This window comes from Mytilus edulis, chromosome 11 (genome assembly GCF_963676685.1).
Source record: "Mytilus edulis chromosome 11, xbMytEdul2.2, whole genome shotgun sequence".
Taxonomy (NCBI): Eukaryota; Metazoa; Mollusca; class Bivalvia; order Mytilida; family Mytilidae; genus Mytilus; species Mytilus edulis.
The window spans coordinates 1,722,773-1,747,367 of NC_092354.1; the positions used below are offsets into that span (position 1 = coordinate 1,722,773).

General features: G+C 31.2%; 1 protein-coding gene across 1 annotated transcript in view; it reads right to left on the bottom strand.

Moving 5' to 3' along the window:
- Window positions 1-554: 554 nt before the first annotated feature.
- The window catches only part of LOC139493891 (uncharacterized), a 42,432-nt gene continuing 18,391 nt past the window's right edge, over window positions 555-24,595 (bottom strand). The window contains exons 6-12 of the mRNA XM_071282056.1: window positions 21,638-22,410; window positions 17,716-17,746; window positions 13,867-14,138; window positions 11,360-11,387; window positions 9,730-10,053; window positions 3,508-3,792; window positions 555-2,470 (exon numbers count right to left, since the gene is read on the bottom strand). Coding sequence (XP_071138157.1) covers window positions 2,136-2,470; window positions 3,508-3,792; window positions 9,730-10,053; window positions 11,360-11,387; window positions 13,867-14,138; window positions 17,716-17,746; window positions 21,638-22,410 — 2,048 coding nt within the window. The 3' untranslated portion in view covers window positions 555-2,135. The remainder of the gene's footprint in view (window positions 2,471-3,507; window positions 3,793-9,729; window positions 10,054-11,359; window positions 11,388-13,866; window positions 14,139-17,715; window positions 17,747-21,637; window positions 22,411-24,595) is intronic.

Genomic DNA, 24,595 nt, shown 5'->3' on the forward strand with positions numbered 1-24,595 from the left:
AATCCAAGTTATGATAGCAACAACTATATTTACATAATAAGAGCATATCATTGCATTTTTGTTCAAAACTATATTGATGAATAGGCATTTTTATTTACAAATGTACATATAAAAGTAGCTGTTTGATAAACACAATATACAACAAGTTAATGTCAAAAATACAAAAACATCCTTAGGACAAGATTCGGTCACTGAATTAGTTATTTCATATGTACATACTTTATTATTCATTAGACTTACAATTTAGACCTAAATTTACTATTAAGGTATCATTTAACAGCTTTAAGAGATTAACATACACAATTATGACTGAAATGAAATTGATAATAAGCTAATAACAGCTATGTAGGTTCTTTAAAATTTATCAAAATAGTACATATAGCATATTGTATCAAGTTATGACATTTCCTTTACGTTACACTTTGTAAATACAGCTGTTTAACAAACCACGCCTCTTTTGTGACATCTACTAGTTTTTTAGCCATGGCGTTGTCAGTTTGTTTTAGATTTATGAGTTTGACTGTCCCTTTGGTATCTTTCGTCCTTCTTCTACTAGTGATAGATGTTTGGTTTACCTACTGGTTGTTAGATATGATACTATGTTGCATCTCAAAGAGATACATCTTGGGAACTTTAACAATACAAATTCACATGGATAGCGGCTAAACTAAATTCTGAGAAGGACCAAATAGTAAGTGAAAGGAAATACATAATTTTAGTATAGGTTTAAATTCTTGGAAGATTGAGGCATATAATTGTTTAAAAAATGACGCACAGCCATAAAAGTGGATATATTCAAGATTTTCAAGATGGCCACCGCTCATTTTACAAATGGCGTCATATCCAATGAGCTACATTTCGTAAATCATTTGAAAGCTGTGTTATAGGTACATTCTAAATTAAGTTTTATTCAAACCTAAATTAGTTTCTTAAGTACGATAAAACAATACATAACTGACGAAAAAGTGACTTCCAGTTCTAAAATGGCGAGAAAAACGTTGTAGTAGTGAACTGTAAAATTATTAGAACGTGTCAATCAAACCGGGATTTCGAGAGTTAACCTCTTTTTACACTTTATCTATCGAAGTCTTGATCAATTCAACTGAATGGGCGTGTTTCCAAACAGTGGCTTCATAGAAGTTACACTTACTTGAATAGAAGAGCATAGATTTTAAGAGGAATTAAATGATGATAAAGATACAATTATGAAATTTAAATCCTCGTCTGTTAGATGAAATACGATTTACATCATTGTGCCCTGGTCACTATGTTTATCTATAAATAGTTTGCGTGTGCGCAAAATTGATAAACACAATAGTTTTATTAGCTTAAAAATGTTTATTTAACCAATTCATACATTGTCATAATATCATTAAAAATCAAAAAGCCCAAAGGAAATAGTAACTAATTCAAATGTTTATGTCTGATTTTTGTTACATTTTCGCGCATGCGCAAACCCTGACGGTTAAATATTCATATCTATTGAATACGTCACATGCAAAGAACAGAGCCATCAAACCTGATATATTTTTTTCATTTAAGGCAGTTTAAAGAAAAATAAGTATTTTCGAACTGGAAAAAATTCATTTCTGAAAAACGTCCTTGGCCATCTTTTTTTTATTTCATGGCCAGCAGTTTTTTTCTTAAAAAGTGTATAATAATGATGCTTCGTGCTAATTTTCATGCTTGTACATGTATCATCATTTGCACAATTCTCTCAATTTTGCTTACTAATATCTTCCACTATAATGTTGTTGACCTTTGAAAAAACAGTAGTGCATATGAACTTTCCAAATACTGGTTCCCAAGATTTATATTAAGATACATTAAAATTATTTTATATGAATATAGAATATGTCATGACTGCTTCATAATTATCATATCTGTTATGGAACGAACACTCGTAGGGGATTTGTGTTTAGGAATGAATACTCGGAAAAGGGGTACATATTTGATCTTCTTCCTTTCCATTCATGACACTCAAACGTGACATATGTTTAATATAAAAGATTGTTATCAATAATATATTGTTATTCATTTACATTGATGGTTTAAGTGACCAAATCATTGAACATTGAATTGACAATAGCTCCTTGTTGTGTAAAGTTTTTGTTCTGAAAGAAATTGCATTTATTTTATGTCAAGCATTGATGAAGAGTTGCCATATCTGTGCTAGTAACTTCTGTCTTTTCTATTTGATCTGCTAGATCTGCATAAATAGAGTCTTTCTTTAGGGCTTTGAGAAATTCATTAAATCCCTGTTCATTTTTACGCAACAGCATGTCCATTAAATTCCTGTTCTTTTCCTGTGGGTTTTTACCAGAATCTATCGTCTTCCCATCATCAACTGACAATACCTCTCTTGTTATTAGATGATCTACTATGTTCTCGTGAAGTATATCAGTGATGACCTTTAGGTAGTTCTTTTGTAGACGAACTTTATATAATGGAAAATTCCAAACTGATAAGCCTACAAAATACAAAAAAGATTTTTTTCTTAAGATAAGTGCTATTGACCTTTTATGACTAAAGACGAGGTTAAATCCAGAAAAGTGATTTGGACCACAAGAATTTATAACGTGTTTTCATTTTTTTACATCACTTGTTCGATACCTCTGTTGGTGGATTATACGTCCCCTAGAGTATCAATAGCTCAGTATTCAGTACTTTGCTACTCACATGATTTATAACAAACCGTTCTTAAATTTCAAAATTATACAAAAACTGAGGTTTCAACTCATTCGGGCAAAGTTGGTATAAGATGGATTGGCCATTTTTTAGTACTTTTCAGGTGTGTAGCCCTTCTACTGTTTCGGTTTTCTTCACCCTTTTCTTAAATCTAATGTCTCAAGAATAAGTTGAATGCCCACATAGAATGTAGTTTTGATAGATCTTACATTTCTCCATACAAATTGATGATGTATGCTCTGAATTTATCAAACACATATGATAAGCGTTTGACATTTTAAAGAGAGCTGGTAAACATACACATTCACAATTTATTGTTTATTACCAATTTGTTTGTTATTCTATTTTCTCTCACTTTGATTTTTTTTTATAGTTGACCAAAACTAATGCCTATGCATTATACATGTTCACTATTCTTTTCTACAGTTGGATCTAAGAAGTGAAATTCATCTGAGGTCATATTTGCCTGATTCCTAACAGGTACTTAATGAATTGTGACTTCATTATAACTGTAGAAACGAATCTTGATCTCAATGTCTGAGATCATAATTACTCAATGTCACAATGTCTAAGATCATAGTTACTTCACACAAACTGAAATTCGTCCTGAAAGACTCATCATATATACCAGTGACCTACTTGGTATTCAAGAAAAGTAGTATACTTATGATAAATTAAATACGACGCAGTTCATCTGGTAGATAGTCTTTATAATCAAATAAATTATATCTATTTTGAATGAATATATAACAACATTTAAAAATGATTTCAGTAAAAATCCTTCTTTGTTTGTGTTTATAATAAACCCTTCAGACATACCTTTAGTTTCAGCAGATACTGGACTTGGACTGAAATCACATTTCAAATCATTAGCAATATCTTCGTATCCATAATTACGTAATCCATCAACAAACACACTGTAAGCAGGTTCTCTCCTTTCGGTCACAATATCCAGCAATGCTTTGTTCTGGTCATCTTGTCGAGGATAATGTTCAATTTCACGTCTGTCGTCTGCTGATATCACCAGATGTGTCATCATATGATCTAAAATTTGACTGATTTGTATGTCCTGTATGATTCTGTCTGCATTATCTCTGATTTTATCTGTAATTGTAGTAATACAAAATTTCATTTACAGTACTTGCAACCTTAGGCGTTACTGTTTGACGTGAACTTGACTGATCGGTGACGGATGTTTGACTGATCGATGAGTGATCGGTGATCGGTGACCCATAGGATCCGTCAGATAAGTCAAATAACCTTTGTGAGAGTTACCCCGACAACTGTCACCGATCGATCAGTAAATTAAATTTATGCACGGATCGGACGGATACGTATATATTTAAAATTCTTATGTAAACCGAACTCGACAGTGTTTACAAACGATGAACGCGGACCTCTACGAAGACACCATAATTTACACGTTAATTTGTAATAAAATCGGTTGCAATAAAAAAGTGAAAATAGTATATGCTTAGAGCGTTAAATTGTTTGTGTTGATTAATAGTTTTGTATTAAAAATTGTTAACATCAGAGACATATAATACATAATTGTATTATATGACTCTGTTAACATAAACTTATTCCTACGAAAATGGTTATTATTGACCGCCATTCGATTTTTGAACTTTCTATAGTTTCGAATAGGTTGTTTTTTCGTGAAATTAAAAGAATGTCAAAAAATAATATTAAAATTTTTTTCGCATTGTTTAGAATTACCAAAATTGTTCTTCTTTTTAAATCAGTTATTTTTACCATCTTGAGACAAGTCTTCTAATCAGAATTGAGATATAATGAGAATTAAAATACTTAAACTTTTATTTTTGTGGAATAAGAATGCAGTTATTGATTTATTTTGATACAAATTATTAACCGTCATATGATTTGAGTACTTATTGTACATCAAGATTGGCTGTTCTTCATAAAATATGCTTACTTTAAGGAAAAAGATACTAAATTTTTGTACGCGTTGCCTAAAATGCAAATATTTCTTCATTTTACTGAAAATTATTGACCGCCATTAAATTTTTGTACTTTTTATAGTTTAGAATAGTTTTTTTTTTCATAAAATTAAAAGAATATCAGAAAAATCATACTAAAATTTTGTTCGCATTGTTTAAAATAACCAAAACTATTCTTCTTTTTATCAAAAATGATACTATTTTATTTGAAATCAGTTATTTTTACCATCTTGAGACAAGTCTTCTAATCAGAATTGAGATATAATGAGAATTAAAATACTTAAACTTTTATTTTTGTGGAATAAGAATGCAGTAATTGATTTATTTTGATACAATTTATTAACCGTCATATGATTTGAGTACTTTTTGTACATCAAGATTGGCTGTTCTTCATAAAATCTGCTTACTTTAAGGAAAAAGATACTAAATTTTTGTACGCGTTGCCTAAAATGCAAATATTTCTTCATTTTACTGAAAATTATTGACCGCCATTAAATTTTTGTACTTTTTATAGTTTAGAATAGTTTTTTTTCATAAAATTAAAAGAATATCAGAAAAATCATACTAAAATTTTGTTCGCATTGTTTAAAATAACCAAAACTATTCTTCTTTTTATCAAAAATGATACTATTTTATTTGAAATCAGTTATTTTTACCATCTTGAGACAAGTCTTCTAATCAGAATTGAGATATAATGAGAATCAAAATACTTAAACTTTTATTTTTGTGGAATAAGAATGCAGTTATTGATTTATTTTGATACAAATTATTAACCGTCATATGATTTGAGTACTTATTGTACATCAAGATTGGCTGTTCTTCATAAAATATGTTTACTTTAAGGAAAAAGATACTAAATTTTTGTACGCGTTGCCTAAAATGCAAATATTTCTTCATTTTACTGAAAATTATTGACCGCCATTAAATTTTTGTACTTTTTATAGTTTAGAATAGTTTTTTTTTTCATAAAATTAAAAGAATATCAGAAAAATCATACTAAAATTTTGTTCGCATTGTTTAAAATAACCAAAACTATTCTTCTTTTTATCAAAAATGATACTATTTTATTTGAAATCAGTTATTTTTACCATCTTGAGACAAGTCTTCTAATCAGAATTGAGATATAATGAGAATTAAAATACTTAAACTTTTATTTTTGTGGAATAAGAATGCAGTTATTGATTTATTTTGATACAAATTATTAACCGTCATATGATTTGAGTACTTATTGTACATCAAGATTGGCTGTTCTTCATAAAATATGCTTACTTTAAGGAAAAAGATACTAAATTTTTGTACGCGTTGCCTAAAATGCAAATATTTCTTCATTTTACTGAAAATTATTGACCGCCATTAAATTTTTGTACTTTTTATAGTTTAGAATAGTTTTTTTTCATAAAATTAAAAGAATATCAGAAAAATCATACTAAAATTTTGTTCGCATTGTTTAAAATAACCAAAACTATTCTTCTTTTTATCAAAAATGATACTATTTTATTTGAAATCAGTTTTTTTTACCATCTTGAGACAAGTCTTCTAATCAGAATTGAGATATAATGAGAATCAAAATACTTAAACTTTTATTTTTGTGGAATAAGAATGCAGTTATTGATTTATTTTGATACAAATTATTAACCGTCATATGATTTGAGTACTTATTGTACATCAAGATTGGCTGTTCTTCATAAAATATGCTTACTTTAAGGAAAAAGATACTAAATTTTTGTACGCGTTGCCTAAAATGCAAATATTTCTTCATTTTACTGAAAATTATTGACCGCCATTAAATTTTTGTACTTTTTATAGTTTAGAATAGTTTTTTTTTTCATAAAATTAAAAGAATATCAGAAAAATCATACTAAAATTTTGTTCGCATTGTTTAAAATAACCAAAACTATTCTTCTTTTTATCAAAAATGATACTATTTTATTTGAAATCAGTTATTTTTACCATCTTGAGACAAGTCTTCTAATCAGAATTGAGATATAATGAGAATTAAAATACTTAAACTTTTATTTTTGTGGAATAAGAATGCAGTAATTGATTTATTTTGATACAATTTATTAACCGTCATATGATTTGAGTACTTTTTGTACATCAAGATTGGCTGTTCTTCATAAAATCTGCTTACTTTAAGGAAAAAGATACTAAATTTTTGTACGCGTTGCCTAAAATGCAAATATTTCTTCATTTTACTGAAAATTATTGACCGCCATTAAATTTTTGTACTTTTTATAGTTTAGAATAGTTTTTTTTCATAAAATTAAAAGAATATCAGAAAAATCATACTAAAATTTTGTTCGCATTGTTTAAAATAACCAAAACTATTCTTCTTTTTATCAAAAATGATACTATTTTATTTGAAATCAGTTATTTTTACCATCTTGAGACAAGTCTTCTAATCAGAATTGAGATATAATGAGAATTAAAATACTTAAACTTTTATTTTTGTGGAATAAGAATGCAGTTATTGATTTATTTTGATACAAATTATTAACCGTCATATGATTTGAGTACTTATTGTACATCAAGATTGGCTGTTCTTCATAAAATATGCTTACTTTAAGGAAAAAGATACTAAATTTTTGTACGCGTTGCCTAAAATGCAAATATTTCTTCATTTTACTGAAAATTATTGACCGCCATTAAATTTTTGTACTTTTTATAGTTTAGAATAGTTTTTTACATAAAATTAAAAGAATATCAGAAAAATCATACTAAAATTTTATTCGCATTGTTTAAAATAACCAAAACTATTCTTCTTTTTATCAAAAATGATACTATTTTATTTGAAATCAGTTTTTTTTACCATCTTGAGACAAGTCTTCTAATCAGAATTGAGATATAATGAGAATTAAAATACTTAAACTTTTATTTTTGTGGAATAAGAATGCAGTAATTGATTTATTTTGATACAATTTATTAACCGTCATATGATTTGAGTACTTTTTGTTCATCAGGATTGGTTGTTCTTCATAAATTATGTTTACTTTAAGGAAAAAGATATTATTTTTTTGTACACGTTGCCAAAATGCAAATATTTCTTCTCATATTGGAAAATTTTGTAATTTCAATTGCAATCAGTTGTTATAAGTGATTTTCATATGATTTTTGTAGAAAATTTGAATTATTCAAGAATAAATCTGCTTAAAATTATTTCTTTCTTTTTAAGGAATGTATTTATGTTTACCACCATTGGATTTTTGTACTTTTTATTGTTAAGGAGTAGTTATTTTTGTAATTTGTTATTTTAAAGGCTTCGATTGTGACGAGAATATAGAAAGTCCATGATTATGATTTTAATTTTATGATGATAAGGATACAAAAATTTAAAATATTGAAAAAAATAGACTACATTTTTCAATAACTGATCCTTTCATTTCGCGATGTAGACACTCGCCGGGTTTGAAAATATATAACCTAAATAAAACGAAAAAGACCATTATTTAATGATGGTATTTTAAATTAGGTTTTATCTGTACATTTCTTTTCATTTCAATTCATATAACTTTGCTAAATAATTAATAAACAAAATGTATCATTGAACGTTCGATTTTCACGAGTCGCCATTTTAATAAAAATTTAACGAAACTAAGATTCCGTAATTTGTATTAGTTCATCATGTGACGTATTAAAGTTCAATCCGTCATCAAGGTCGATCGGTACTATCCGTCCGATCAGTCAATTACTTTTACTATAAGTCTGACGGATTGCTGACGTGAGTTTGACGCGAACTTGACTGATCGGTGACTGATCGATGACCGCTGATTGATCGCTGAAATAGTAACGCCTAAGGTTGCAAGTACTGTAGCATGTAAGTTGACTTAAAATATCAAAATGATTATATTTTGTATTCAGTTAGCATACTGCATTTACTGATTTCTTTTCAAAATTGGTATTGTCAAGCAAATGAAAAGTCTGAACTTTAGTTGAAGTTTTGAAATTACACGCATACAAAATATGGAATTTGAAAGTTGAGCACAGCTCAAACTCTCAAGACAGTATCTAATTCTTTGGAAGAACATTCAACTTTAGCCCACAGATATGATATTCCTGTATAAGAAGCAAACTCCCGAAAATGTACATAGATATATAAAGTGATATTCACAGTAAAATAGATATGTTATGTCAAGTTTTCCTACAGTGTTTATGCCGTTATCCAACTAAATTTGATGTGTATTGATTGATATTTTGTCTCGAGTACATTTTTCTTTAATTAGTTGTTAATGTTTTTTAACTAGCTGATCAGTACTTTATGCTTGAGTGTTTCTGTTATTTGTTTGTTTGCTTTGTCTCATAAAGGCAACAGTAGTAAACCGCTGTTCAATAGTCATAAATCGATTAAGTGAAAACAAATCAAGGTCACAAACCAAAACTGAGGGAAACACATCAACTATATGAGGAAAACAATGGAACGACAGAAACACTGAAATGCTAAAAAAAACAAATGCCTGCATACATAGAAACGGTCTTTTTAGTATCAATCTGACGAGTTAAGCTTAAAGTGCCTTTTATATTTGGATTTTATATGTTCCATTTACACAACTGTCACAGGATAAAGAAAGGTTAGTTTTCAAGATTGGTTCTAAATATAGAACTTAAAATATCCAAACATTTTCTGACACATATATATGAATTGAATTGACATAAACCAACCCTTAACAAAAAAAACGCAGGTCATAACAAATGAAAAAAAAATTGAGTGCATTACTTCACAAGAGTAGTATATCAATACTATTATTACTTTCCAAAGAAATTAAATCATCCCCCCCAAAAAAAACCAACAAAACAACTTTAACAACTAGAGGCAAAGATATACAAATAGTTTTAAAGAGATTCCTAGTTGATTCAAGATGCCATCTGTATACTTAATTTTCTGAAAAGCTACTGAGTTTACTGCAAGCAATTTTAATAAAACTGAATGAACGGCAGTTGGTATGACTAAAAATTGACTGGGAGACTAAACATGACGGAATAATCAAATTTCAGATTAATATTCATTTACGAATGCTACCTATTCTGTAAATAAAAAGCTACTGAAAAGCTTCCATGCATGTTTTCTGTCGCAGCATATTATTACCTGTAACAATTTCCACAGCTCTTAATGTTTTTGCATCTATGTTCTTTACAACCTCCTCTAAACAACGTACACCTTTTCTTATATTAACTAAAGCTTGTGTAATGACCCGTATTGTAGGTTTTACTGATCTGTCTTTTCTCCAAGTAAATAACACTTCCTTATTTTGGGCTGTCAAATTGGGACTACATTTGTCGATATTTTCTAAATCTGCTATGGACAATCCGAGTTCTGTTCCAAGTTGAAAAACCATTTTTCCAATCTGTGGTGCTAGCTTGTCTAAAATTTCATCTGTAGGGATACAATCTAATATATCGTCTGGAATTCCTATAAGAAAATTTATATTTAAATAATATATGTAAGTGAATAATTTTACATGGATTCATGGACATTAGTCTAAAAGGAACTGTTTAAACACCTTGTCCTTGCTTTATTAAAACAACAAGATTTCCTGAATCTCGATCAACTTTTAGTGTCAAATGGTATTTACCATGTTTACTGACTCGATTCTAAACATATGTTTTTCTTGTATTCGTATTCAAACTTTTTGCAAATTATACATTAATCACTATTCAATCAGGCCGTTACACTGCCAGAAATCCAGAAAAAATCTTTTCCTGCAAATGATGTTTTAAACAATCATTATATTATCTAGGACTGGTTTTAGATGACATGAACAACATGATGGGTGCCTCGTGAGGAGCAGGTTCTGCGTACCCTTCTGGCACACCTTAGATCACACACAATGGTAAGTGGTGTTCATGTTGCTTATAGTCTTTAGTTTTCTGTGTTTTGTTTTGTATACTATTGTGTTTCTGTTTGTCCTTGTCTTTTTTAGCCCCGACATTGTCAGTTTATTTTCGACCGATGAGTTTGAAAGTCCCTCTGGTATCTGTAGCCCCTCTTTCTGAAAGTGCTGGTTGTAAAATGCTTATCAGAGAATGAACAATTATTATTAGCGCAGTTAGTTTTTTCAGCTGGCATGATTCAAATCAAACGTTTTTTCTATTACAAGTATTTGTTGATATGTTTGGAAATTATTACTGAAATAAAGTTCCCTCAAGCAAAACGGACCTTTCAAGGATTTTTCTAGGTCCTTTTTAGTCATCTTACTTCCCTTGTAAACAGCCTCTGAAAATTTACTTTCTTCACAAACAGACTACAAGTGGACACTACCATGTGTTATCTCAGTGAATGACAAGAAATCAAAGGGGCATACATGATCACTAGCCAAATCATTGGTCTTAAGTAAGAGTAAAAAATAATGACCAAGTGATTATAAGAATAAACTGCCCATAAATTGACATCACTTTCAATATAAGGTCCTGTTTGTGTTTTTCCTAAACACAACAGTTAACCAACACAATTCATGCTTATGCTTCTTCTGTCAACTTAATTTCTATGAGAATATGTGCATTACTTAATAACATATGCAGTTTCTATGATTTTAAACTGATGTTACTATAAGACATTAGTTAATAAGCAGAATGAATAGAGGGACACAGCACTATAGCAAAGCCCACACTACGTTTGACCACGGGTTAATAAAGTCACTGTTAAGCATCATTTCTGTTGACAGTACAGTAAAACAAAAATACTAGTACTTGAATATCTTAAGATACAGTTTACTCACTAGATTTCACTTGTTTTCTTCTCCTGACCTGAAAATGAAGTCGTATAAACTGTATAAGCATTTATGATGAGATCTGCAAACTTAGAAGTTGTTAAATCACATTCTTACTATTTGATATTCTTCTTCCGGTGTATCTTTAATGATTGCCCAAATTCAATTCACGAATACGTATCATCAGCATTGTTTTGTCATACAGATGTAAAAACATGTGTATAATATCGCCATTATTTTAGGACCATTTTCGAATAATATGGAGGCATTTGTTGTACTTTGTTATGTTTACATAATTTGATAAATGGCGTCAAGAATGACCGTTTATTTAAAAAACAAGAGGCTCTCAAGAGCCTGAATCGCTCACCTTAATTGTTTTGGTTAAATATCTCATCAATGATTATTTTGGCTTTTCAATTTATTTAAATGTTCTTTGAATCGTCCTATTTTCTTCAAAAGCAAAAAAAATAAATAATTTTCTCCTGTTCTATTTTAGCCATAGGAGCTATGTTTCTTGACATACAGGGAAATAAAATATAAAATTTATACTAGATACTCTGAAACTCATTTAGCCTAAGTTTGGCTGAAATTGATACAGCAATTTCAAAGGAGAAGATTTTTTAAAGTAAGTCATCATGATGAACAAATTGTAAAAAAAATAACTTTAAAGGGCAATTACTCCTTAAGGGGTCAATTGACAATTTTGGTCAAATTGACTTATTTGTAGATCTTACTTTGCTTAACATTTTTGCTATAAACAGTTTATCTGTATCTATAATAATATTCAAGGTAATAACCAAAAACTGCAAAATTTCTTTAAAATCATCAATTCAGGGGCATTATACCTGAAAAAACAGTTACCCAATTCGGCTGAAAATTTCAGGACAGGTAGACCTTGACCAAATAAATACTTTAACTTCTTGTCTTATTTGCTCTAAATGCTGGAGTTTTTGAGATATAAGCCAAAAACTGCATTTTATCCTATGTTCTATTTTTAGCCATGACGGCCATGTTTTTTGACGAAATAGAAAATAAAACACAAACTTTATTTTATACACCCTACTGATCATTCAGTTGAAGTTTGGTTGAATTTGGTTGAGTAGTTTTAGAGGAGAAATTTTTTTAAAGTTAGCAAATATGATGAACAAATTGTGAAAAATTGTCATTAAAGGACAATAACCCCTTAAGGGGTCAATTGACAATTTTGGTTATATTAACTTATTTGTAGATCTTACTTTGCTGATCATTTTTGCTGTTCACAGTTTATCTTTATCTATAATAATATTCAAGATAATGACCAAAAACTGCAAAATTTCCTTAAAATTACCAATTAAGTGGCAGCAACCCAACAATGGGTTGTTTGGTTCATCTGAAAATTTCAGGGCTGATAGATCTCCACCTAATGAACATTTAAAGCCCATGTCAGATTTGCTCTAAATGCTTTCGTTTTTGAGATATAAGCCAAAAACTGCATTTGACCCCTATATTCTATTTTTAGCAATGGCGACCATGTTTGTTGATAGATCAAAACTTCGGTTACAATTTATAAACTAGATACCCTAAGGAACATTCAATTAAAGTTTGGAAGTATTTGGCCTAGTAGTTTCAGAGGAGAAGATTTTTGTAAAAGTTAATGAAGATTATTGAAAAATGGTTAAAAATTGACTATAAAGGGCACTAACTCCTAAAGGGGTCAATTGACAATTTTGGTCATATTAACTTATTTGTAGATCTTATTTTGCTGATCATTTTTGCTGTTTACAGTTTATCTTTATCTATAATAATATTCAAGATAATGACCAAAAACTGCAAAATTTCCTTAAAATTACCAATTAAGTGGCAGCAACCCAACAATGGGTTGTTTGATTCATCTGAAAATTTCAGGGCTGATAGATCTAGACCTAATGAACATTTTTACCCCCATGTCAAATTTGCTCTAAATGCTTTCGTTTTTGAGATATAAGCCAAAAACTGCATTTGACCCCTATGTTCTATTTTTAGCAATGGCGACCATGTTTGTTGATAGATCAAAACTTCGGATGCAATTTATAAACTAGATACCCTAAGGAACATTCAGTTAAAGTTTGGAAGTATTTGGCCTAGTAGTTTCAGAAAAGAAGATTCTTGAAATAGTTTACGACGACAGACGACGACGGACGCAAAGTGATGGCATTAGCTCACTCGGCCCTTCGGGCCAGGTGAGCTAAAAAAGTTATCCAATAATTTAGAAAACAAATAGCACATGTTTATATCTATATACATCTTGGTCATTTCTCCTGCTGTGTCGGCAAAGCTTGGGAAATAAACCCGAAGCATATTTAATGAAATATCATTAATAGTTATGTAACACGATATTAAATATCAATTATTGACACTTCTGTAGTTTATGTAAACATTCCAGCAATCTAATTGTGAAATTTAAGTACATAACTTTGATGTAAGCAGCTCTAAAACTTGGATTTGATGTTGTCAAAATCAGGGCTAATATACTTTGAAGTGACCATAATTTAGCTTACCATGCATAATGTGTGTGTTGTTATTTTCATTTCTTGCAAACTTTTGTCTAGATCTCCAAAACATATTGAATAATTCTCTTTCAAGTGAATAAGTGTCAAAAACTTGACCATCTCTGTATTTCCTGTGTAATTCTTGCAAATATTTCTCCAATCTATCTCTTCCATTCCAAGACGAAGTGCTAATTCATGTATCAAGTCTTCCTCACAATTACCAGAAAGACGAAGCAACTCGGGGTTACTTGGAATTTGATCTAAAGAATATTCACTCAAACCTACAAGTTGTATAAAACGTAAACATTGTGAATAGATAGTAATAATTATGTAAATGTGACGATACATTACTAGAACACTTTTAGTCAATATTGGCTACAAATATAGGTAGTAATTATACTGATGAGTATGGCCAGGTTTGATTCAAATTGACCCAGTTGTTTTCAAAAAGAGACATCAGTGTACTAAAACAAGCATTATTGTCTGAAAAATAGAAAAATAATTGTTTTAGACCCTTTTGACCCTAAATTCCAGAACAGATTACCCCTTCCATGAATCCCAATCTTTAACTTGTGGTATGGAACCTTGAGGTACAATTTCAGAGCAATCAAAATACTTATACACAAGTTATTGTTCTGAAACTAGAAAAATTATTGTTTGGGCACAATTTTTAACCCTAATTCCTAAACGGTTGAGACCATCACCCCCAAATACCATCTCAACTTTCCTGTTGGGGTATTAAACCTTTTGCTTGAATTTCAAAGAGATCTATACACTTAAACTAAAGTTATTGAGAAACAAAATGGACGACGACACAGACAATGACGCCGATGAGGACATGATAGCATTTTACGATCCCATTTTCTTTTCTTGCAGTCGTATAAAAAATATAAACCAGATGCTCCGCAGGGCGCAGCTTTATACGACCGCAGAGGTTGAACCCTGAACGGTTGGGGCAAGTATGGACACAACATTCACGCTGGATTCAGCTCTAAATTTAGATTGTGATTAAATAGTTGACACAGCATAGGTTTCTGACACAGAATGAATGTGGAGTAATAAACTTAAACTTTGTTTTTTTACCTTTGAGCAATGCACTATGCTGTTGAATATTAATCCTCTCAAAAAATGTTTGAAGAAATTTTCTTTTTATTTATGACATCTGAAATGAGAAAAATTGACCCTCCCCCCCCCCCAATTTTTTTTCACATCCCCCTTTCCCTTATTCCAAAACTGATCTCAATTCAAATTACTACAATAACTACTCATTTAAATACATCATAAAATATTAAAATGTAAAAAATTAATTGTTATCACTGAATGGTAAAGATTGTTTTAATTTATCAGTTGGTAGTAAAAGTGAATATACATTGTATATTGTATAAAACAATGATTTAAGTTGATTCAACTACTATTCTGGACAAAGAATGCTTATTTGGGCCCTTTTTGGCCCATAATTCCTAAACTGGTGGGATCTCAACTCCCAAAATCAATCCCAACCTTCCTTTCGTGTTATACCTTATGTTTAAATTTCATTGGTTTCTATTTACTTATACTAAAGTTATTGTGCAACAAGAGTGCACACGCTGAAATGTCTCGCCTTCTATACTAATCATTTATATTATGTTGATAGTCCTAAGTATAAAGCTTTATTACAACTGTCTCATAAACTTAACATTAACCAAGATAACTAAACAAAGACCAATGAACCATGAAAATGATGTCAAGGTCAGATGAACAATACCAGGCAGACATGTACAGCTAACAATGCTTCTATACAACATATATAGTTGACCTATTACTTATAGTTTAAGAAGAAAAGACCAAATCACAAAAACTTAACACTGTGCAATGAACCGTGAAAATGAGGTCACGGTCAAAAGAAACCTGCGCTACTGACATAAAGAGCATAAAATATTTCCATACACCAAATATAGTTGACCTATTGCTTATAGCATGAAAAAAACAGACCAAAACACAAAAATTTAACTATAACCACTGAACCATGAAAATGAGGTCAAGGTCACATGACATTTGCCCGCTATACATGTACACCTTACAATCATTCCATACAACAAATATAGTAGACCTATTACATATTGTATGAAAAAAACAGACCAAAACACAAAAATGTAACTATAACCACTGAAACATGAAAATGAGGTCAAGGTCAGATGACACCTGCCAGTTGGACATGTACACCTTACAGTCCTTCCATACACCGAATATACTAGCCCTATTGCTTATAGTATATGAGATATGGACTTGACCACCAAAACTTAACCTTGTTCACTGATCCATGAAATGAGGTTGAGGTCAAGTGAAAACTGAGGACCTTGCAAGGTACGCACATATCAAATATAGTTATCCTATTACTTATAATAAGAGAGAATTCAACATTACAAAAAATCTGAACTTTTTTTTCAAGTGGTCACTGAACCATCAAAATGAGGTCAAGGACATTGGACATGTGACTGACGGAAACTTCGTAACATGAGGCATCTATATAAAAAGTATGAAGCATCCAGGTCTTCCACCTTCTAAAATATAAAGCTTTTAAGAAGTTAGCTAACGCCACCGCCGCCGGATCACTATCCCTATGTCGAGCTTTCTGCAACAAAAGTTGCAGGCTCGACAAAAACCAAGAATAATGCTTTTTTAAGTCCTTTATTGGCCCCTAATTCCCAAACAATTGGAACCAAAACTTCCAAAATCAATCCTCACCTTCCTTTTGTGGTCATAAACCTTGTGTCAAAATTTCTTAGCATTTTATTTACTTAAACTGGCGTTGTCAGTTTGTTTTAGATTTATGAGTTTGACTGTCCCTTTGGTATCTTTTGTCCCTCTTTTATAGTGCGAAAACCAGGAAAATGCTTATTTGGGCCCTTTTTTTTAAAACACGACTCGAGTAAGGCATGTTAGAATTATGTAAATATTATTACTTGTGTTTGTCAAACAGCTTCTATAATACGACTTATGTGTTACCTTTATACCTACTAAAGTATTGATGTTGACAACATTGCAAACCATTTTTTATATCTACCCATAAAATCTAAACACTCTATAACTAAGCAATTTTCAGTTACGTTTATCTTAAGACATACATGCAGTTCAATGTTTCAAATTATACGCTTATAAAACACCAATTTCTACAACAATGCTCTTCAACGTCGAACTCTATTTGGCCTGATAAACTTTTATAGGTTCGAGCGTCACTGATGAGTCTTTTGTAGAGGAAACGCGCGTCTGGCGTAAAAACAAAATTTAATCCTGGTATCTATGATGAGTTTATAAAAGTGAAAATAGAATCAAAATTTAAAAAAAAAATCACATCCAAACTGTACATGAGTTAACTCCCTTATTAATAAATATGCCTTGTCTTATCATATCAAGTTATATACAATAACATAAAGATGCTTTTTTGCACTATAAAACCAGATTTAATCCACCATTTTCTACATTTGAAAACGTCTGTACTAAGTCAGGAATATGACAGTTGTTGTCCATTCGTTTGATGGGTTTTATCATTTGATTTTGCCATTTGATAAGAGACTCTCCATTTTGAATTTTCCTTGGAGTTTAGCATTTTTGTGATTTTACTTTTTAGTAAACATCCTAACAATATTGGTAAGCAAGCCAACCAACTTTGAACCAACATGGAGTAGTGAAATCATGACAAAAACAGTAAAGGTTTATATGCTAGCCTACTCTTATATATATCATGCATATAAACTCATCATAAATACCAGGATTATTTTGGGATTTACGTCATACTTCTAAGAAACATATTTTACTTGAGAAGGAATTATGATATTTTTGAGATCTTTTAACAGAAAAAGGAATAGTCGATACATTTACCTGGACAACTAGGATCACACTGCATTTGTTCCTATAAGGAAAAAAAAAATCTTTTTATTATTCTACAAGTATTCGTATCTAACGTTATCCGGCTAAAATACCAAGAAAACCAAGAAATCTGCTTCTAAGTTATATGTTATTATAATGTTAGACTAGAAATGATTTACATCTGTCTTTTCAGGGCCCTTTATAGTTGAATATATGGTATGTTTTTTTCTGATTAGTGAAAGCCATATCACGACCTAGCATTGCGACTTTGTCAATTGATCTCTGGTGGAGAGCTTTCTCATTGGCAATCATACAACATCGTCTTGTTTTCATATTAATCATAATATTTGGAATTACAAAGTTACACCAATGAGGCTACCACAAATACCTTTATCTGACTTTTTTGGAGGGATTGTATGGTTTGTTGTGCGACCTTTTAATACACTGATCGTGTTGTCCTACCTATTATGACATTTTGAGTAAGTGTAAATTTGCATGGTGGTTGAAGCAGGCATAAGAAAAGAACATCATCATGTATAGCAACTGGTCTCTTTTTGTAGTTCGAAAGATTCTCTCAGTTTTGTGTTTTTTACTTCAGTTTGTAAGTTGTAAATGAATTTTCGAGATTTAAACATCATTCTGCTCAATATGTCTGGGCCTAATGTATACTATTCATTACACTGTGTCTGTGAATTACAGCACATTGATTAGGGGTTTTATCAAATAATTGCTACACTGGCATTGCTGTTAATTATACTCGAAAAAGTTATGAACAAATAACAGATGGAATATAAATTTAAGAGTGTCATTAATCATGTCTATTATATAATTGAATACCGTTGGTTTAAAAACTCATTTGATCATTTGGTTTTAGACATTGTTTAACATATGGTTATTCATTCATGTATTTCCTTTTCACACAGATCTAACATGAAATATGTATTTAGCGTAAAACAAACTGTTTAAGTTGAAAGAACTACTTTCAACACAAAAGTTTGGCATAACTTATGCACTAGTTTTAACCGCAGTAGCATCCCACTATAAAATAATTGTATATATCATATGCTACACAGGATTGAGGGGTTGAGTGTTTCTTCAGAGGATTGAGGGGTTGAGTGTTTCTTCAGAGGATTGAGGGGTTGAGTGTTTCTTCAAAGGATTGAGGGGTTGAGTGTTTCTTCAGAGGATTGAGGGGTTGAGTGTTTCTTCAGAGGATTGAGGGGTTGAGTGTTTCTTCAAAGGATTGAGGGGTTGAGTGTTTCTTCAGAGGATTGAGGGGTTGAGTGTTTCTTCAAAGGATTGAGGGGTTGAGTGTTTCTTCAGAGGATTGAGGGGTTGAGTGTTTCTTCAGAGGATTGAGGGGTTGAGTGTTTCTTTTGTACATCATATGATGCAAAGGATTGAGGGGTTGAATGTTTCTTCAAATAATTGAGGGGTTGAGTGTTTCTTCAAAGGATTGAGGGGTTGAGTGTTTCTTCAGAGGATTGAGGGGTTGAGTGTTTCTTCAGAGGATTGAGGGGTTGAGTGTTTCTTCAGAGGATTGAGGGGTTGAGTGTTTCTTCAAAGGATTGAGGGGTTGAGTGTTTCTTCAGAGGATTGAGGGGTTGAGTGTTTCTTCAGAGGATTGAGGGGTTGAGTGTTTCTTCAAAGGATTGAGGGGTTGAGTGTTTCTTCAGAGGATTGAGGGGTTGAGTGTTTCTTCAGAGGATTGAGGGGTTGAGTGTTTCTTCAAAGGATTGAGGGGTTGAGTGTTTCTTCAAAGGAGTTAGGGGTTGAGTGTTTCTTCAAAGGATTGAGGGGTTGAGTGTTTCTTCAAAAGATTGAGGGCTTTTTGAGTGTTTCTTCAAAGGATTTAGGGCTTTTTGAGTGTTTCTTCAAAGGATTGAGGGGTTGAATGATTCTATAAAAGATTTAGGGGTTGAGTGTTTCTTCAAAGGATTGATGGGTTGAGTGGTTTTTTTTGTACAACATATGCTGCAAAGGATTGAGGGGTTTAGTGTTTCTGCAAAGGATTGAGTGTTTCTTCAAAAGATTGAGGGGTTGAGTGTTTCTACCGCAGTAGCATCTCACATTAAAATAATTGTACATCATATGCTGCAAAGGATTGAGGGGTTGAGTGTTTCTTCAGAGGATTGAGGGGTTGAGTGTTTCTTCAGAGGATTGAGTGTTTCTTTTTATCACAAAATTAATTGGAAGCACACTTTGATTTATTTTAGCGATCAGTTTTTATAGGTGGATGGAGCTGGAGAACATGAGGAGAACCATAAAAAACTGGCAACCCTAGGCTAACAATCAAAGAGCTGAATAGCCATGAGGAGAAAGACGGCCCTTGTTTCTGTATTTTAAAAAAAAAATTGGGGGGGAGGGGTATTTTTTGATAGTTTTTATATAAAGAATGAAAACAAAGAACAGGTTGACAATATTAAAATCAATTGTTGTTTAATGTAATTTCCTTTCCTTTCCTTAGTTTAGGATTCAATTTGGACCAATGGAAGAGATCTGCATCTTCTAAATCTAAACATTCGAAAAGTTGAAAGTTAATTATCTAAAATTCAACTGAATTCTGTCATTTAACAACAATTACAATTTTTTGAAATCTTAATTGTGTACCACTGAACTGCAGGCTAGGGCCATTTTCCATTTTTTGTGACAGTACTCTAAGATTTTTTTCTCAAGAAAGTTAGGACTGAAAAATCTATTCAGTTTTAAATGTACAATATTTAAGTTCCCAGTTACAACTCTCATCATAGGGATACAGGTACTAATAACAAACAATATAATTGATGTAAACTGTGAGAAGCTTGTTTCCAGATCCTTCATTTTGAAATATATTTAATTTTCATGAATAAAAAGGTTTAAATACAGAATGCAACATTTTTAATTTCAATTTTTTTTTACCATTACAATGTTTATGTTGGTACACAAATTTAGTTTTAATGGAAGACTACTAATCATATACCAAATGTCACATTTTAAGTGTTCAGATACATTAACTCTTATTTTAGTGGATAATTACTCATCAATTGAGGTGCTCCTGCATTGGAGGAAGATTCTCAGAACAGAATTTTACAGAAAAAAATAGTTTCTCTCCCCAATCTCATATATCCCCACAGACTTTGTTTACTTTGAAAGTTGTTGACCTACTAATTAAATTGCATGTTATGTTTATATTTAACAAATACCAATTTTGAATTAGTACACGATTCTGAGAATGATTTAAATAACCAGTGAAGGATATCCTTGCTTCTGCGTAGTGTGGCATTCCAACAATGACGTCACTATAATATAATGTAGGTTGGATATATTAAGAATATCTCGTCATACCGATTTTTACGAATTTTAAAAGAAACGTAAATAGTGTAAAGGAGAGCACAAAATATGACTATTTCACGAGAAACAGAAGGGAAATGTGTAAAAAAGTGTTTATTAAAAGTCAATCTATTCATTTGTGTGTCTCCATATCATCAATCTCAGTAAGATTTGTTGGGGGGTTTTCCACACTATAAAAACAAAATGAATGATGTGAGGAGATGTCACTCTGGTCAACCCCATAGGGGGATTGATGGCTTAAAGCCGTCTTTCCCCAAAAAATAGTAAAACGCCTAGGCCAGTGATCACTGTAGATACACTGTAGACAGTTTATGCATTTGTATCGATTTAGAAAAGCTAGAGTTGAAAAAAATAATTGTTATCATACTGATGAATAAAATTGTCCTTGTACATGTATTATTTTTCTTTTATGTTTGAGCTTTACATTTTGCTATTTGATAAGGGACTTTCCATTCCGAATTTTCCTTGGAGTTCTTTTTTTATTTGTTCTTTTACTTATTTCTATATAAAGAAACAAACCAACTATATAATGTCCATAAATATCTGTCTTTTATGCATCATAAGAAATTATTCAATATGAATATAATTAGAGTAAAGTACATACCAGTTTCTGATTCCAAACTCTCCAGTTGTGCTTAATGTTTTCACCATGTTCGCAAAGACATTCCTCTGTATCTACAACCATATTTTCTTCTGGAGTAAAACAGTTTAATTTTGAGCAGGAATACTCAGTGTGGAATGGTAACTTGTTGTCGACTTTACAGTGGATAGTTGACTGATAAAATTCAGATATTCTCTCCAAAGTAACAAACAAACAATCCCGGACACTGGTGGCTATTTCAGGTATTATCAGGCCCTTGGAGCGCTTGTGGACTAGGTACAGTAAGATCTTGTTGCCTTCTACACAGACAACAATATCATGCTCTTTATCAAATGATAACCCAACAAACCCAGAAAACATAAGTTTTCGTCCTTGGTATTCTTTTAATGTCCACATACTCAGACATGCACATATGAGACGGTTTGGTAAGGCTGGAGGTATGATGGTTCCTTTGAAAACAAAGGCCAAACTTACAGTCCTCTCTGGTGTACATTCTTTTGTCAAGTAATCTGTATTATTTCTTTGTGTAAGCATACAGGGTACAAAGAAGTTATCTATTGGTAGACGACTTCCTGTTTTTGTATCATATCTCCGTTGTTCGGATACGATATCTAGATGTATCAGCATATCAAATATGTACTCTTTAAATGGTAAAATCTGACGGAATTCTTCTTGTTCCCAAATCTGGTAGAGGTCTACTTTTTGTATCATTCCATTTTCAGACATCTTTTTGAAGGTTTTCCTTGTTTTATTTTCTTTGGGCCAAAATGCAACATCTATAAATATGAAATAAAGAAGATGTTATCAGACTTAATATATAGTTTATATTATGAGGTAATACCGGTCTATAAAAGCTACATGATCAAACAATTTGTATCGCTCACTTAGATCATCACTGGAAAAAACAATTTATTCTAATATTTAAATTGAATGTCTTTTATATCAGGATTTGAAAATCATAGTCTGTATAAAATAAATCGAAATATTCCACATAAAGATATGTACATAGGGTATACAGATTGCAGTGAATTGTTTACCATTTGGAAGAAAATAATCTGAAACAAGGCTTGCATGTGCTGTGGGAAAACTGTGAGTTTTCAAATGTTTGCATGGTTTCTACATGTTTTATTAGTTTTGAGGTAAGTTCCCAAGCTGTGATCCTTTTCGGTGGGTAATTTATTAATTTGGAGGTAAGTTCCCAAGCTGTGATCGTATATATAAAGAAGACAACTATGTTAAACACACTGAATGTGGTTTTTTTTCCTTGACAAATACATGAAATATGATATTTATAAAATAGGGGCGAGATATACCAGAGGGATATTCACACTCATAAACTGACATCGCCATGACTAAAAAAGAAAAGACAAACAGACAAATATGATATTATAAAATAGGGACGAAATACACCAGAGGGACATTTAAACTCATAAACTGACATTGCCATGGCTAAAAAAGAAAAAGACAAACAGACAAATATGATATTATAAAATAGGGACGAAATACACCAGAGGGACATTTAAACTCATAAACTGACATTGCCATGGCTAAAAAAGAAAAAGACAAACAGACAAATATGATATTATAAAATAGGGGCGAAATATAACAGAGGGACATTCATACTCATAAACTGACGTTGCCATAGATACGACATAATCCGTTATCATCTGTGAAACGAATATTTCATAACAGTCAACCAACTCGTGATGGTGTCCGTAAAAATTACTTTCAACTTCACCGTTTGGAACTATTGGTTTAATTTAGCAGGAATTTCTGCTCTATTGGTGAGGTCAGACATTTCTGGATGAAATTTGTTCCCTAATATAAATAGAAAGTGACACAGATACAACATGATGGGAGAACTAAGTATTAATAGTTGATATTTCATGATTATGAAGAATAAATGTCTGCAGACTTTCAGACAATTGATTAATCCAGGATATCTTCCATTAAAATACAAGTTTCATTTAAATCTGTGTATAAAACTTGTTGTATCTTTTGACAAATATTTCAAAAATGGGAACCAATGAATAATTTTTAACACTAGGCATCAATATGGGCACTTATACCATTTTGCAATTGTGTTTCATTTGTGGTCAAAATGCATTGATCCTGCAACAAAATTGAAAATACAAACATGGAATGCGCTTAAGAGACAACTACCTGACCAAAATGCAGAAAGCAGTCAAAGGCCACCAACACATCGAAAAAATCTTGTAACCCTAGGGGTGCATCAGCTGGTCCCTAAACAATAATGTATGTTAGTTTAGTGAAACTGAATGTCACACTAAGCATGTCTACATTCACCTTCTATAAAAAGCCTAGTATAAGAGTTTCAGTTTAAATATATAAAAACTACACATTGTTTTCTTAAAACATAATTGTGTTGGAAATCAACTCATAACCAGATAGAACTACTTGCATTCTCAAAGTTTTTTAGCATTGTTCAAATATATCTTATATTTTGAAACCATGTAGTTCTATAGTTATACCGATACCTTAATACTAAATAAATATCAGTTTCAGTTTAAATTGAAAAAAAATATATTATATTTAAGTTTCATAAAATTTTGATGAAGTAAACTTAAGAAAGAGAACAGAAACGAAAAATTCTGCATGCTTCCATTTCTAAGAAGCATAACTCTAGAATGGTAAAAGGGAAGGCACCAAAATTCAAACTTGATTTTTGTTTAGTGGTAATAAGCATTATGTATAGAATTCATAAAGTTTGGTTGAGGCAGGGACTTTCTATACTAACGGGACTAGTCACTTATAACGATATCTATACACATTATCAGACTGATCTCGGCTGTAGCTGATGTCACGTGACTTTATAGTAAATCATTTCACATTTACAAAGTATTTTACATGACTACAAATAAACTATATATACAGATTTCTTGTCTTTTAAATATTGATCTTTAAACTTTGAGGAATTTGTTCGTTGAATTTTCAGTGGCT